The sequence below is a fragment of the Protomyctophum bolini genome (assembly GCF_963924005.1).
Source record: "Protomyctophum bolini genome assembly, chromosome: 12".
NCBI classification, from domain to species: domain Eukaryota; kingdom Metazoa; phylum Chordata; class Actinopteri; order Myctophiformes; family Myctophidae; genus Protomyctophum; species Protomyctophum bolini.
Window position 1 is genome coordinate 32,718,180 of NC_137873.1, and position 17,226 is coordinate 32,735,405.

The following is a 17,226-nucleotide window of genomic DNA, read 5'->3' on the forward strand; positions in this document are numbered from 1 at the left end:
CTCACAGCCAAGTCTGCATTCAATCATTCACTTATCACTGCCAGCCATCAGCCTCTCTCACTCTCCAAAACATACTCAATTCATCTCCATTCAATACCTTACATGAAACACAAATGAAAGAAGCAAATCACAACTTACCCTGGGGGTGGTGACTCCGCCCTGAATACGCGTTGTCGTGTCAGTGTATGGTAATGCAAGTGCTGAACAGCCTTACTGAAGAAGTACCTGTTGAAATGTCCCAAAATGGTGTCACACAATATGATTTTGGTTTGGGGGACAAAATCTTTTTGATCAGAAATGACTGAAAACATTATGCTTGTACTTTGAAAAGATTAGGCTCACAAATAGACATCTATATTATATTTAACAAGGCCGGGACAGTCGCACCATATGAGTTTTGCTGTGTTTGGTTGACAATTCTGAAGAAATGAGGAATGAAATGTTTTAATCTTGAGTATGTTCACATGAAGCATAATGTCCTGCACAATATTCAGAAGGTTTTTGACAAATATATTTTGTATTTATACATGAGTGACACGTGAGGACAGCCAGGGACACCATGTCACGTCACCCACCCATATCCCAACCCGTGCATATCCACGGCTTCCCAAGCCGTGCATGCCTATTCCCACTATAGGCTGAGGAAGAAATGCCACTTGACAGTGTTCAAATCAGCCTCATGGTGGCGCTACAACAGGCCAAGTTGCGTCTCACACACAACACACACACACACACACACACACACACACACACACACACACACACACACACACACACACACACACACACACACACACACACACACACACACACACACACTTTTTCTAGTTAATTTCTGCATCTCTTAGGGCCCACTTAACCATATATTGCATCTGGATGGCAAAAATGGCAGATCTGCAAGTTCAGTGTCTTGAATGAGATGTGCTGTGAGTTTGCATATCTGCAATTTTCCAGCATAGGACCACAGTGAAGTATAAACAAGGCTTTAGGATTTATACGTCGTTTTTAGAATCCTCCTCCTCAGGAGCATATCCACGGAGAGCCGTGCATATCCAGATTACATATAGCATGTTCTGATGGTCCATTATTATTATTATCCATTATCCAGTTAACATTAGTTAGATATTGATCACTGTAAACAGATACCCTTAATGCACTCACTGTGTGCCGCATTAAGTGACAGTGGGGGCCGCATGTGGCCCCGGGCCCGCCCCCCCGGGCCGCCAGTATAGTATGGGCCTATGGGGTAAGGTATTGACACAGGGTCCAGGCCTTATGTGGGGTGACTCAACTGGTAGGCTACTATCATTGTGAAACGGTGGATCCAATGACCTCCATCATAGTGTTTGTCTCCCCTTTGTGGTGAAATGTAGTCCTAGCAGCTTCTCTAATGAGACTTTGGTGCTTTTTTTTGGCGTCCGAATGACGAATTTATTTATGCTATATAGGTATAGCACGATCCATATTGTTTTTACAGTGGTGTAAAGTAACTAAATACATTTACTCAAGTAATGTGTACTTTTACTCCACTACAATTGTTTGAAAACATTAGTTACTATAGTTACTTTGGAGATTTTAATTTTGATTAGAAAACATACATTAACCACTTCAACCCTATATTTCGGCCATTTGAAAATAGCAGACCTAGAAGCTCAATGCGTTGCATGGCGACTCAGGCAAAGCACTTCTAAGTATTCAAAAGTGCAGGTGAAAGACAAAAAGGAGATCAGGCTTTTGCTACACTTTGGAATGCCTACCCCTGGAGATCAGGCTCACTGAGTCAGTCGTCAGTCCCTTGTTATACAGTGGCCGGGTCCAGAGAGTGGCCTTGTGGTTAGAGTGTCCGCCCTTAAACTGGGAAGTCACGCTCAAGTCAGACTGAAGTTACTGAACTGCCTTCACCTGCAGCAATCCTAGCCTACAGCAATCCTGCTCTTATATAACAGGTGGGGCAAACCATCCTCTAATTAGTAAGTGGTCATTAATTAACTCACCACATGGCATAAGCCTACATCTTCCACATACCTTAAAGGAATATAATAAAAAAAGCTATGTACAGGTTGGGGAAAATGAAGATTAGCCTACTTGAAAGACGTAGGCTGGTGAGCACAGTCTGCAGCTTGGGGTATAGCTGTCCCGGTTGTAATCCCCGGGCAGACATCCCCAGAATGCCTGGATGGTGGGTCTGCTCTGCTCCAACAACACCCATGGGACAGCAGGAATTCGTACATGGCCTTATGGACTCCTTCATTGGCCTCCCTCTCCAAAGTGTCTTAGATTCATCACACATGCATGGCGAAATGGTGAAGCAATATTGTCGTTAAGTTAGTGAGTGCACAAAAAACTGTTAATAACAAAGGAGGTATAGTAAAAATCATAAGACAGGCAACAGGCGAGGTGATTTACCACAATCATGGAATATAATACATTCATCAATATGACGATGTATGGCAACTATCATCATTTAAACACTTGTGGTTGATCGTTCGTATTCTAAGTCTAGGGGGAAAGGGTCGTCTACAGCCATGGCAATGTCAGTACGCAACTCTCTGAGCTGAGGAGAAGCTGCCGTCGGGAAGAAACCACCTAACTCCAAAATGTTCATTTTTCAGGAAATGAAATAAATGTTCTTTTGAGGAAATGAAGAAAACCTTATATTTTGAAAACAAAGCAATACTGCCTCATCTAAGTTGGTGTCAATTACTTCTATGAGAGGGAGAGAGGTGGTGAAGTTAGCTGCTTTAGCAGACAGTTTGAGGGTCCACTGGAGTTAAGAGGTTTTGTGTTAGCTGGTTTCCTCCCGACAGCAACGATATGTACTGAATTGAATGGTATTGCTGTAAGCATGTGTGTGCAGTCCATGACAACTTGCTCAAAGATGCTCTCGCTTGTCATAAATGACAAAAATGACCCTCTGACCTTGTGTGGTTTAATTAAGTAGAGGATATGGCGTGCCATGGATATAAAGATATTTACAGGTATAGTGTTTCATTCACGTCTTATTCGGGCTGAACTGCAGAGGTTAAATGGTGGAGAGGCATGTGGAAAATTTAGCAAAGAAATGTGTGTTACATTCACAATCGTGCTCAACCACACCATTTCTCAAATACCTTTGTGAGACCAATGAATGGCCGTGGGAACTTAGAAAGTCTGCTGTTGAGATAAGACTGCAAGTTTCACCCTCAGGGCTGCAAGAGTCCATCCTTCAACCCGCTCAGTCTCCTCAGTGGTCATCTGTCCAGTAAAGTCTGATTTATACTCAATTACCTGATGGTGTCGCACACCAAAAATACTTTGTCTTCAAGCTCACAACGTGCCGCATGATCCATGACATGAGCTTGTAGAGCTGATATTTTCGGCACGGGACACTGACCATTGTACAATGTATCATAAATTAGGCATAACTGTCTTAACTGCCCCAGTCTTTCTGACTACCCTCAGGGCAATCAACCCTATGCTGTCTCGTCTGTCTATCTAGGATTCTAGGGGAATACCTCCTCCTTCCTGCCGCATGGGGACTGCCACAGGTAAGTGAGCTGGCATGTCACAGTGACAGTTTTCATTTTAGAAGGTCCTTTCCACTTCAACGTCCCCCCGCAAAACTATCCGGTTTGTCTGTGAGAAAGACATGCTGTGGTGGTTGGCAGGATTCCACAGTATACCGAAAATAATTCTAGTAGGCTACTGAACATTGGCATTGTAAAAGCTAAATTGTTTGCTGGTTTGAGTGAATTCATGATATATACTATATAGTCTCTCAGTTCCTTTCACTTGCTTATTTGCTTCACCCCAAATTACATCATGATGATGTTATGATGAAGTCCTCCGGTGACTCCAGTGACGTTCAGGACTAGGCCAGATCACAGCCCATATGGTGATGATCTTTACGTCATTTCCAGGACGTCTTCACAGTTGAAATAATATAGCTTATTCTGGGCCAGATCTGACTAGTTATGATATGACTTAAGTTGATCTGGCCACGATCGGACTCTTTCTGACTAATCCAGGGTCGTCCGTCATAGTGAGCAGAAATGTTGTTGGTTGAAATCAGGTGGCCAGATCTGACTAGTCTTGTTTTGACTTGATTTGGCCCCAATCGAGACGTCACTAATTCGTCCAGGTCCTGACCGTGCTTGCTGGGTAATCTTAAGGTTGGGTCTATGATGCATTTTAAACACTTTTATATTGCAATATAATGCACTTAAGGCATTATGACACTTGTTATAAATGTTTAAAATTATGCATAACAACTTATAACGGCTCCTACAAGATCTATGAAATATTATAATAATATAATTTATAAGTGCTGCTGGTCATAGTTAATGCATTATAAACTGAGAGGAACAGCACATTAGTTCTACATGTACCAGGTAACACTTTACTTAAAGGTCAGGTCTACAATCCTATAATGTGTTTGCCTTTAAGTAAAGTGTTAATGAATATCCTTATACATCATCATCATATCATATATCTTGTGAGTTATGTAAAATATAAATGTCATCCCTTTCTCCTGTGTCTCTCTTACTGTCACTCCACACCTCTTCTGCAGACTCAAAGAAAAAGCTATAGCGTTCAGAATCATTCCACATATTTACAAACAACAATCACATTGGGGCAGTAATAGTAGCCTAGGTTCCAGCCTGAATCGCTGCATTCCGTGCATTTGTTTTGTCACTCGCTGCTCAGTCTGGCCAGCAGGCAGCAGACTCTCATTTCATTACATAACGTCACCCGTTACGTAGCCACGTTGTTGCTGATCCATTAGAGTAAAACCTAAATGTAAAAAGTAAACACTAATTTGATTCAGTAGTCCACTGTCAGATTCAGTAGTATACAAAACAACGGCTATATGGGGTGACTTTAGTCAGTGAATGATGCATGCGTTGCAGGGTGCACAGTGCGCATTGATACGACGTCAAACTGGTGTTTTTTCCCCAACCCGCACCACAGAACAATCACTTCAAGCCACGGGTCGATTTCACCCGTTTACATGTCCCGCCTACCTTGGAGATAGGACCCTGTCCAGACTGAGTAGCGGAAACTCACGGATTCACGGAGCGCAGCGAAGCAGGCTGGAACCCAGGCTAGGGGCAGTAGGCCTGGGTTCGAATCCGACTCCAGGCTCTTTGCTGTATGTCATCGCCACTCTCTATCTGTTCACCATCTCTAGCAAAATGAAAGTACATGCCAAATAATAAAAAAATACGATAATCCCAAAATAATAATACTAACAATCACTGTGTACAAGTGATAACGTTTGAGAGAACTTCAACAGTGTTATAGGCCTCACTCACACCTAAGACACACCTGTGTCTTCTGTGTGTCATGGCCGCCTCAATGCATTTCCAATGGGAGTCACATGGTTGGAAGACACAACCTTGTTGCATGGCTGTCTTCTGCCCTCCCCCTCCCATGCAACAAGGTTGTGTCTTCAAACCATGTGACTCTCATTGGAAATGCATTGAGGCGGCCATGACACACAGAAGACACAGGACACAAGTGTGTCTTAGGTGTGAGTGAAACCACGTGATACTCAACAGAGGAAACTATAGTCTCACTACCAGGTGAATGTTGATGGTTAGGAGAGTGAAGCCCTTTAATCTGTAATTTATTCATCATTACACATTATTACATTATTCATACTGGTGAACAAGGACCACTTCTACAGAGGGACGTTCACAACATACATATTACATTATTTGTATATACAGTGCAGTGCATTACAGTGGATCTTTATAATGTGTATTACCTGGATGAAGGGAGGGAGGGAGGGAGGGAGAGACCTGGGGGGTGGGGGTGTGGGATGGGTTGCAGGGAATTAATCGAGTGGATATGTGGGGGTTGTGATATTCAGTTGTCTTTTTTCATTTCATCTTTTTTTTTGTTTTCTTTCTTTGATTTTTTTTTTTTTTACCACAGTACAGTTTGTTCTATAAAAGTTAAACCATAGAGAGATAGAGTGCCACGTTTTTAACAGCTACTGTCAGGTGAACCTACTGTAAATTGACTTGAATTGTGGGATTATCAAAGGAGATGTGTTTCTAAGTTTGTTTTTCTTTAGTTCATGAGATGCTATAGAGAAAGAGAGAGATAGAGCGAGAGAGAGAGAGAGAGAGAGAGAGAGAGAGAGAGAGAGAGATGCTATAAAACATTCTAAGATAGTCGACCTCCCCCCAGGGTGTATGATGACCCTGCAGGGCAGGCCGAAAAGGTCAAAGGTCAGATCAGCGTGCATGCGTGCTGCAGACATTCAGACGTGGTGTGGTCAGCCATCTTGGGGAAAAGATGACAAACCCCACTATTTCTCCTCTTATGGTTAGGCATCATTTTTGGTGCTTTCCCTTTTTATATATAAAAAATACAAAACATAACAGCGAAAAGAATTCAATTTTTACTCCAGTTTACTCCCTTTTTCATTTTCTAAAACTCTTTTTGTTGTTCTTTTTTTTTGGTTCTTTTTTGTTCATTTAGATTTAGTTGTGTCTTTTTATTTCCCTTTTATCTTCCCGGCACTTACATATTGACAAAGTATACAATATTTTACAACTGAACAAGACTGAAAGGTAACATTTGATTTATCCAATCAGATACAAGGCCCAGATCCCATATTCAATTAGAGAAGTCAACTGGAAGCTAACCAGTAGGAAGCAACACAACAAGCCTATGGTGTGAAAGGAGCTGTCCAATAGCAGCTCTGCATTAACATGAGCACCCGCCCTCAGGGACAGTAGGTTCCGCTGGTTTGTCCAGCTTGATGTCAATCACTGAAATGATAGATGTAAGGAAAACACAGATGCCTGAGGAAGAGCATGACTACCCTAATGGCCTCACTACTGTTATTCGAATCGCATTGAAAAACAAACTTGAATGGGTCTCTCTTGTCTCTCTCTCTAATTCACTCACTGTCAGTGACTGTCAAGTACTCACATGTTTTACTTGTACTAGTAAAAGTATCAATACTGCAATATAGAAATACCCTGTTACAAGTAAAAGTCCTGAATTCAAAGTGTACAACAATCGTTTGAAAAGTGGAATTCTACAAGCTCACAATGCATTGCTTTTCGTACAGCTGCAATGTTGGTGAGTTTGACATTGTTTAATACTATTAGATACTGTAGGACTTTTCTGTTTGGATGAATAGGCTGTCTATGGGAAGTTGCACCTAGTTAGCACCAATGCAGACAGAGACAGAGCATGACTACCTAATGGCCTCACTATACTATTTTCAAATCGCATTGAAAAACAAACTTGAATCGGTCTCTCTTGTCTCTCTCTCTCTCTCTCTCTCTCTCTCTCTCTCTCTCTCTCTCTCTCTCTCTCTCTCTCTCTCTCTCTAATTCACTCACTTTCAGACCACCTTGCCACCACCACAACAGCTCCACGGCACTTATTGTAAGTTCCTAGACAACCAGTAGGTGGTACCACGCAAGGCTGCTTATCGACGCCACCATTCAGACCCAATTCATGTTTTCCGTTTCGAGCACAAAAGGTCTAATGGCCACCGCCTCAGTAGACAGTGAGTCTTGATGCCAAGCCTTTGTGCTAGAGGCAACAGCCGGAACTGCCTTTTTCTCTGTTGTTTGGCAGCCGAGGCTGTCGACACAGTGAGTCATTGTGGTTGTAAAGGATACTGCCTTCTGGGTTGGCATCGTCCAGGCTCTCCATACCAGGTAGGGCCGCTGCAACACGACGAAACAACTAGAGGAGGGACAGTGAGGGAGTTAGAGGCAGATGGAAAGAGGGGGATAGAGAGAGGGAGGGAGGGAGGGAGGGAGGGAGGGAGGGAGGGAGGGAGGGAGGGAAAGGGAGGAAGTGGGGGATGGAAAGTGAAGGATGGCAGGATACAGATGAAAACAGAAAGATAGATAGACAGAGGAAAGAATGGGTTGTTGGATCATGGAACTCTGTTTACTGTATAACAGACACTGAGAACAAAAAGATGGAATGGTTTTCCAATTATAACTAGAAATGGGTGCTCTGGTGAGCGCATATCTCCGCCTGGTTGGGTTGCCTAGCCCAGGCAGTGTAAGCTGTCAGAGCAAGTTTGAGTGAAATCACTATTGGCTCTGCTTTGTTTAGCCCCTCGGTGTGTGATTCAAGTTTGGGGTCGATCGGGAAGATCTATTCATGATATTTGCAATTTTCTGTAAAATAGGCCCCTATAGAAGGCAATCTGAGCGGAATATGAAACATCTGAACTCCGGAGATAATGTTGCAATTTGCGTGAGTTTCGGACAAAATCTGTAGGAGTAGTAGCACAAAGTGTGTTTTGAAGAAATTGGAAAATGGGGTTAGGCAGCAATGTATAGGCATATTAGGAGTCGTGTCATGGTCCAAGGAATCCAGGGAAAAGTAAAGTTTGATTGTATGATAAACGGTCCAAGAGTTATAGGCCAACACGTAAAGCCTGGTACCATATATTGCCACCATGAGTCCGGTTTGAAACGCGCGCACACGCGCACACGCACACACACACACACACACACACACACACACACACACACACACACACACACACACACACACACACACACACACACACAATCAATCAATCGATAACATAATCGTCAAAGATGATACATCTTTTTAATGATGGCTGTACGGGCTGATTCAAATGAAATGTAATGATAGTGTAAGAATGACCTGTTTAACATTGCAGCCTGTCTTGGCACTGGTCTCAATGAACATGACGTTGAGTTCTTTGGCTCTCTGCTCTCCCTCCTCGATAGTGATTTGCCTTTAAGAAAATCAGACCACACTTACAAGTAATACGTATTAATTAATAATACCGGTAATTCAATACTGTATACTAATTTTATTAGAATATACTCTTTAAATGGGAATGCCACCCATATTCAACTATGTAATTAATATATCTTAGAGTTGTTGTGTGGAAATAATAATATTTAAAAAATCCCTCCGTTCTGTGTAGCCTAGAACTGCAGGTCTAGAAATTGGGGTCATGTGATTAGTGACATCACAAAAGTGTACTTTTTGGCATGCAGATTACACATTCGTGATGTCACTGATCACATGATCCCAAGTTCTAGACCTCCAGTTCTAGGCTAAGCAGAACAGAGGGATTTTGTTTTTATTATTTCCACACAATAACTCTAAGGTATATTAATGACATAGTTCAATGTTGAAAATGTGTGGTATTCCCCTTTAATTTGTTGTTTTGCAGAGATGGACCACATTGCCTGTACTTTTGGATTATTGTAAAAAGCAGCGCATATGTGTAAATTGTGTAATATACAGTACATGTACAAATATTTATTAGGATTTTAAATGTGTAAATATTGACGAACAAAATCATTATCCAGGATCCTATAGTGACGTATTGCAGAGGTCATACAACAATTGTATTAAATCAAAAGTGCCCATTTACAGAGCACATCTGTCTACATACTAACTAAACTATGTATATTGTATAGCTTATGATGTACCTCATGACAGTCGCTAACAAAGTGGGGACGAAATGGACCCTTACAGGTACAGTACACTCTCAGAGTTACTGTATGGTGGTCCTTTAAATGAAAACATTTGAGAACCACTGTCATACACCAGTCAACCACTAATTAACAATCTTTCACAGCTGCTCACCTCTTCTCCTCCAGATCTGTCTTGTTGCCCACTAGCATGATGATGACATCACTTCCTCTCTCCGTCCTGACGTCATCAATCCACTTGCAGGTCTGCTGGAATGAGTTGACATCTGTGGATGCCAGAGATGTAGATTTATTATAAAATATTGTTCTCAGGCCACATTATCTGCATTGCTATATGGGGGCTGTGTGCTGTGCTTGTGTTATTCAACAAAGCTGAATAACACTTCTTTTTACCCCTGCCAACCCTACACATGGCACTCAGTTTACACACACATTTGCACCCAAAGGATCACAATGGATGCTTTTTGTATTTATTTAATCCTGATGGATGTGTACAACTACAAATATATCTCTGCTGTCGGAAACAAGCCACCTAACTCCAAAAATGTTCAGGAAATGAAGAAAACCTTATATTTAGAAAACAAAGCAATACTGCCTCATCAAAGTTGATGCTATGACTTTAATATATTGTCAATTACTTCCATGAGACGGGGAGAGGCGATGGAGTTAGTTGCTTTAGTTGCTTTTAGTTAAAAGGTTTTGTCTGAAGGACTTTTTACTACTTTTCATTGGTTCAATATTTTCAAAACAAACAGGTGTAAAAGGTGTTCAATAGCACTGGTTTCAGTCAGATAACTCACTGGGGTGGTGGTGGTGGGGTCAAACAGTGCATAACAACCAGGAACCAGAAGGAAGGCAGGAAGAATGCATGCAGTCTAGAGCCAAGTAAGTGTGAGTGAGCGAGTGGCCGAGATTTGGGGTATTGGAATTTGGCTTATAGGTGAGCTTAAATACCCCGCCCAATTGGTCAGCTGACTGCCGCATCAGCGGCCACATGACATGTGGGTCTTGCAAACACTGTATACACCCACACATACACTTAGTAATGCAGCGCATTAACCCCTCGAATATATGTATGTGCCCTTGAGCACAGCATGAAGCCGCTCAAGTATATCTGACTGAACGAACTCCACAAGCTACGTATCATTAATATGCTAAAACAAATCTAAAACCTCACAAATGGAGTTAGGTCACGGTTTCCTCCTGACAGCAAAGATATGTTCATGTTATGCAGAAGAAAAAAACATCATTGGTTTGCTGCAATTGAGAAGATTCCTTTTTGTAATCTGTTTGAAAGTAACTATCATGCTTTATTCCATCAGTGGAATGTCAATGTATCAATCAATAAGTGCGTGCAGAGAAAACACAATGCCTTTCATAACAAGTAACACCACTTTGCTTGTGTGTCAGACATGGAAGAGGAAGTAATCAATCCATAGGGGCTGCGTGCTGTGATGTATACCGTATACTTTATCGATATGGAGATGCATTATGATATGCTAGCCATAATAATAAGAAAGGTCACCGGTTCCCCCTGCAAAGTAGATGTGGCTGTTTTATGGTTGACATTTATGCCCTATATTATGCTTTATTATATCTATGGCATCAAATAGAATGAAAGGCAGGCTAATAGACAAAACAATAAAACGACAGACAGACAGACAGACAGACAGACAGACAGACAGACAGACAGACAGACAGACAGAGGTACTAACTTGTGATATCATAGACAACCACAGCTACTGTAGAGTCTCGTATGTAGCTGGGGATGAGGCTCCTGAATCGTTCCTGACCGGCAGTGTCCCACAGCTGCAGTCTTACCTACACACAAAGCCATGTACGCACACGCACACACACACACACACACACACACACACACACACACACACACACACACACACACGCACACGCACACGCACACGCACACGCACACGCACACGCGCACACACACACACACACACACACACACACACACACACAGTACATAACAATGCAACAGGGGATTATCCATGCTCCCCAAACCCCATAAGAATACATGGATACAAACAGATCCACACAGATACATACTATTTAGGCCAAACACAACCTAAAGCTCATGATCGAAAGGTCATGACTTCTTATATCTTCTCTATATCTCTGGCATATTAACCACCCCAGGATAATCTTGGTAATCAATGAAGAGAACAGTACAGTAATTAGACACATTAAATCGAAGAGTATAGTCAAAGCAGGGGAGAAGTAGGTCACTGAAACGAAACGCACTGATGGCAGTGCCAATAAAAGCATGTGTAATATGTTCTCGTGATGAGTAATATGAGTCAGTGTGTATAATGTGCGTGTATGCAGGTGAATTTCCTAGAAAAATCAAGGTTCCATACTGTTCGGTCCTCCAGGTACATGGTTTTAGAAAGGAAGTCAATCCCAATGGTTGCCTATGGTGCAAAAAAACAACAACAACACAAGACAGAGTGATCAGCAACACACACCAGACCTCCCAAACAAAATGTCTTCCTGCACGGCTGGTCACGATAGTGGCCAGTGCGAAAGAGCAGGAGAACACAGAAAGCTTTTTTTCCCTTTTTTTTGGGGGGGGGGGGGGGGGCAATAAGTGCTGTAAATTGAATCATGGTGTAAAGATAATTTCATTTGGATTGCCCTAAGGAGTCAATCATTCAGACCTGTGCATGTACCTCGATTCAAAGAAAAGCCCTATAGCAAGAAAAAACTGAATCCTCTTTCGAAGAGCATATATCAATTGCTGCAATTTCCTTAGGTTGATTTCATACAGTTCTTGTATTGGAAATCCACTGTTGTTGCACATGCAGAACTGTATATATGAACTCTTTATCAATGGCGATCAACGCTAAATACAGAATACTTAAGTTCTCCATCTCTGCCTCATCATAACTAGTTTCTAAAACCTTAGCCTCATATAGGTACATCTCCCTGCGCTCATAGCTCCGAGATGAGGTCCCCGGATTGTGCCATTACATTTTCCAACTGACCAGGGGAGGCGCTAATGCTGCCTCCCCTGCCACAACTTCCTTGAAAAACATGGAAGCCGTTGACTAAATAAGCGATTTAAATACTCGCTGCAACCCGTCACAATTACTCTTTGGATGTGATGTGCGGTAAAAGGCTAACTTTATTGTAAAGTGGAAAACGTGCGGTGGTTATGAAACGCGGCGGAATGAGACCTCATCTCGGATCGAGGTACAGTATGAGTGGAGGGAGAGGTACATACGGGGCTATAAAAACCAGAGTAATCTAGTAAGAGAGTGGCGACACTAGCGTTGACTCCCATTGTAACAATGGAATGCGGAAGTGCTCATTCTATCTCAATGGGATAGTTCCAATGTTTGCAACTATAGCCCATAGGCGCTCGCTTTGCGGCGAGATCAAAGCGTGTCGCCACCCTCTTACTATTCCACTCTGATAAAAACCTGAACTCTGAGCTGGTTCTGGCTGTGGTTCTGGTATAGAGTCTCACCTGGTACGTGTTGTCAAAGCTGTCATACATGAACCTGGTAATTAGAGACGTCTTCCCCACTGTAAGATAAGATAAGATAAGATAAGATAAGATAAGACAAGACAAGACAAGATGAAATGTGTATAACAACATATGACTGAAGTGAGCTTGCTTTAAAGTATTGCTTTAAAGTAAAGCAAGTATTGGGATAAACAAGTGCAAATTGATTCATCATGAGGATGCTAAAACAGAGATTAATTTACATTTTAATGTGTCAAAATACAATGAAAACCAATAATAATAAAAAAAAGAATCACACCCGTGACTCTTATCATCATACATCATCTCATTCCGGCCAATCACAATTTGCGTCCTCACCTTCGTTATCAATGCTTGTGTTTACACAGACACTCAAAGCTGGCCATTCATTGTCAATGGCATTTAATGTTTGTGTTGGGACAAAACTTGGTTACATACACCAAAAGCTGGACATAGGAGGGGCCCCTCAAAAATAGTATAGCTAATCCTGCATCAACAATGAATCCTAAACGATTCCTTGTCCAGCACTTTAAACCAATATGTCAGAGCTTTTTTGAGGGGCGCTAGCCCCTCTTATGCCCAGCTTTGCCTGTGCGTGTGGATTTTAGCAATGACTTGATTGGCTGATCACCCCATAGCGATGATTTCATTGTACATATTGAGGATAAAAATCACACCCGTGTGAAGTGAAGGGCGCCCTTATCATCGTACATCATCATTGACGATGAAGGGAAACTTCACGTTATATGTAGACGAGCAAATCGGCGAACCAATCACATTAATTCAGTTGTTCATGAGATGATGTATGATGATGTATAACGATGGGAGCGCCCCTCACTTCACACGGGTGTGATTTTTGATAGATTGAATACTTTATTAACAGTTTGCAAAAAGTACAGAGGTACAGTTACAATAATGCTATAACCCCAGGGGGCTTGTTTTTTTGCGTTTCTTTAAGATTTTGTTTTGCGGCTTATGCCTTTTATTGGTTTTTTGAAGGGACAGACAGTAGGCTGACAGGAAACGGGAGAGAGATGGGGGAAGACATGCAGTAAAGGAGTCGAACCTGCGGCACACTGCGACTGGATTACCAGTCGGGTGCCCAGACGGTTACGCCACCGCCTGGGCGCCAGGGGGCTTGTTGTTTCCATTGTGATCCTATATGTAACTGTTGCAGTGCAACCTAATAGCCATAAGGCATTAACTAAATGGCATTAGAGGACACATCTATGACACAATAAGACTGAAATGTTTGACAGATATTTAAAACAAACCACATCACTTGCGCATGTATGTATGTACGTATGTATGTGTAAGAATGGTGGTCCCTTACTGGCTGTTGATGGTGACGTAACTAAGGTACGTTTCAAGGTTGGTATACGGTCAATAACGGGTCTAAAGGATTTAAAATTTGCTTGTTGTAATAGACATTAGTTAGTAGCAGTACTTGCGCTCTCTGCTTGTGCACAAGTAGGCCATGTATGGCCTACTTGTGTGCAAGGTGCAAGTTGGCACCTCGACAGAGTGCATTTCTAGTTAGTTAGGACTGAGTAAGGCCATAGATTCTGATCATCATATACACACACAGATATGTAATGACACCATTTTGTTGTGAGTTTAAGATCGTGATCTCTCCACCTGAACCTCAAGGTGAACCAATCCAGCCCCATTTTGTTGACATGCATGTCTGCTATATTTGAACTCACTATAGTCTTACACACAGACACGTCTTTACATTATATGTAGGCCTATAAATGCAGCCTTCCCAACAGGCCAACCACGGTGCCAAGCTATGCCCCCCAGTCACGCTCAGCATAAAGAACAGGGGTCATAGCCATGTTGGTGGACATTTTTGTCACAATTCACAACATGAGTACAGAAACACATAAGGAGATAGCCCTGAATGACTACAGCAGGTCTGTAACTCTGAGAGAGTACAAATGGAGCCAAATGGACCCGTACAGGTCCATTTGGCAGATACAATCTCAGAGTTAAGGGGGTCCTTGCAAATAAAACCAGTGTCATAAATATTGTGAAGAAAAACCTGTAAACTGACATTCCGTATATTGGGTCTCAAAGAACATTATAATGATGTGTAAAACAGAAAATCTAATATTTGCCATGGACAAGGGCAAGTCTTTGCCACGGACAAATATATCCGTGTACGGACATGTTGATGACCCCTAAGTAAAGAGCAATTGTTTGGAAGTGTTGCTTTGCCAAAGGGGCAGTGGCAGTGCTACACAGGCCCAGCTTCAGCACCATGGAGAGCACCATTGCATGCAGCATCCTATTGTATGACAGGCTGAAGAACTACACAAGGCCTATATACGCCAGCAAAACATAGCCTGCCCTATACCCTATTACTGTACAATAATGCTCAATCAACTATACCCCCCACACACACACACACACACACACACACACACACACACACACACACACACACACACGTCACACGTTAGTTTATTCCATAGGCCTCCAAGTTGCATTTATAGACATGCAGTGACCAGCAAAATGTTATTATTCTTTTACTATTTATGTTAACTTTGGCGTTCGTATACAGGGGGGGCTCGTATAGGAAGGAGCAGAGCCACTGAACATGTCTGATGTCTGAACACGTATTCAGGCAGAGCTTGATAGCGCTAAACCATTATCGATCAGTCCCCTTTGAATCTGTGCCATCACATCAAACCTCGCACACAGTTATTGTCACCCGAATAGATGGATTATTGAATATGAATATAATGTTATGGCACTGACACGGTGTTTTTTTTTGTTTTTTTCACTCTTTATGATAGTGAAGTGCCAAACGACGGAGGCGGGATGAGAGTATATGAGCTTTTAGGAATGCTACACACAGACAGCATCGCCAACCTAGGGTGTGTCCCGACCCGAACTGACACACGGGAGATGTTTGTTGTGCTCTCCAAAATATATGTATAAAAATGAAAATAAAACCAATAAACGCATGAAAACAATCATATATATGAAGGAAATCTTAATAAATGTTCTAGCCGAGGCAAATGTGTATATGAAACTAATCGGTTATCTCGAAACAGAGCTGATATTTTTGTCGGTCACTGCAGTATAGGACCTATATACTACATCAAAACACCCGAATTCATTTTGTCGATATAAATTATGACACGTTTCCATAAATAGATCTTGCTCTACGTAATTCAATGAAAATAAGTTTAATTCATGATATAGCTCGGTAGATGTACACTTAAAGTCGGTTGGGCTTGCATTGTATGTGCGTGCGTTTTTTTTCCACGACCTAATCACATTTTTTATAGGCACATATATAGGAGCTGCCAAGAACCGGTGAATCAACCACAAAGATCATGTAAAATATACGAAAGACAGATGGTGCCGGTGGTCCACACATAGGACCTTTACAACTTCAATATCAGCAACGACTATAAAGACATGATCGCTTCGCTTCCAAGATACGCTGTAACAACGCCTGCGATGAATGATGAATGATAACCAAACATTCACAGCTGATCACTCGCGAAGAGACGTATACGGGACTCACCGCTTTGCTCTCCTAAAAACACGAGTTTAAATTTCCTCAGAGGGTTCCCCAAATCTCCTCCGGCGGACATGGCTACGGCGATGGAGCGCTGCTGGGATTATTTCACAGTTCTTCTAAATACTCTGCTGCGGTTCTTCGGTCGTGTGTGTGCGTGTGTGTGTGCGGGGGATCCTCCTCTCGTCACAGTATGATGGGAATGCAGCTGAGCATCGTCCTGTCAATGTTTGCGCCTGCGCGACCTCACCTATTTTAATTCCCTCACCTTTGCACAATAAAGATTTCATCTCAGATTCCAGTGTCTTTATATACATTTGACTATTATTCAAAGTGAACTTGCAGGTTTATGTGGCAATAGGCTATATATTTATATATACAGTATATAGGCTATACAAAAGGTCATCATAAAATCATTTAATAATATAAATCAGACTTTGATTTGATTTGAGTACGACAATACATATATAGGCTTACCCCCCCCCCGCCCCAAATACAAAGGTGAGTTTTGTTTTCTTAAGCACTTATATGACAAAAGCAAAAATAGCCTCTAAGCTTGCAACATGCATGAGCTTGTAGGACAGGCCAAATGGTAAATGGTAAATGTTCGGACGTTTGGACCAATAAAACATTGGTCCAAACAATAATCGAAGACCCATGAATAAAAACTTTAAAAAGGCAAGTACAATACATTAAAATACAATGCAAAATCCATTTAATCATACAACAGGAGC

The 17,226-nt window shown here is 42.0% G+C and overlaps 1 protein-coding gene across 1 annotated transcript; it reads right to left on the bottom strand.

Annotated features, from left to right (window-relative positions):
* Positions 1 to 6,670: 6,670 nt before the first annotated feature.
* rab6bb (RAB6B, member RAS oncogene family b) lies at positions 6,671 to 16,568 on the bottom strand (the record flags this gene model as incomplete). Its single annotated transcript, XM_080777397.1, has 8 exons — positions 6,671 to 6,764; positions 7,632 to 7,698; positions 8,644 to 8,737; positions 9,604 to 9,715; positions 11,165 to 11,270; positions 11,828 to 11,881; positions 12,940 to 12,998; positions 16,499 to 16,568. The coding sequence occupies 8 exons, from the start codon at positions 16,566 to 16,568 to the stop codon at positions 6,700 to 6,702; spliced, it is 627 nt and encodes a 208-aa protein (XP_080633523.1). The 3' UTR covers positions 6,671 to 6,699.
* Positions 16,569 to 17,226: the final 658 nt, after the last annotated feature.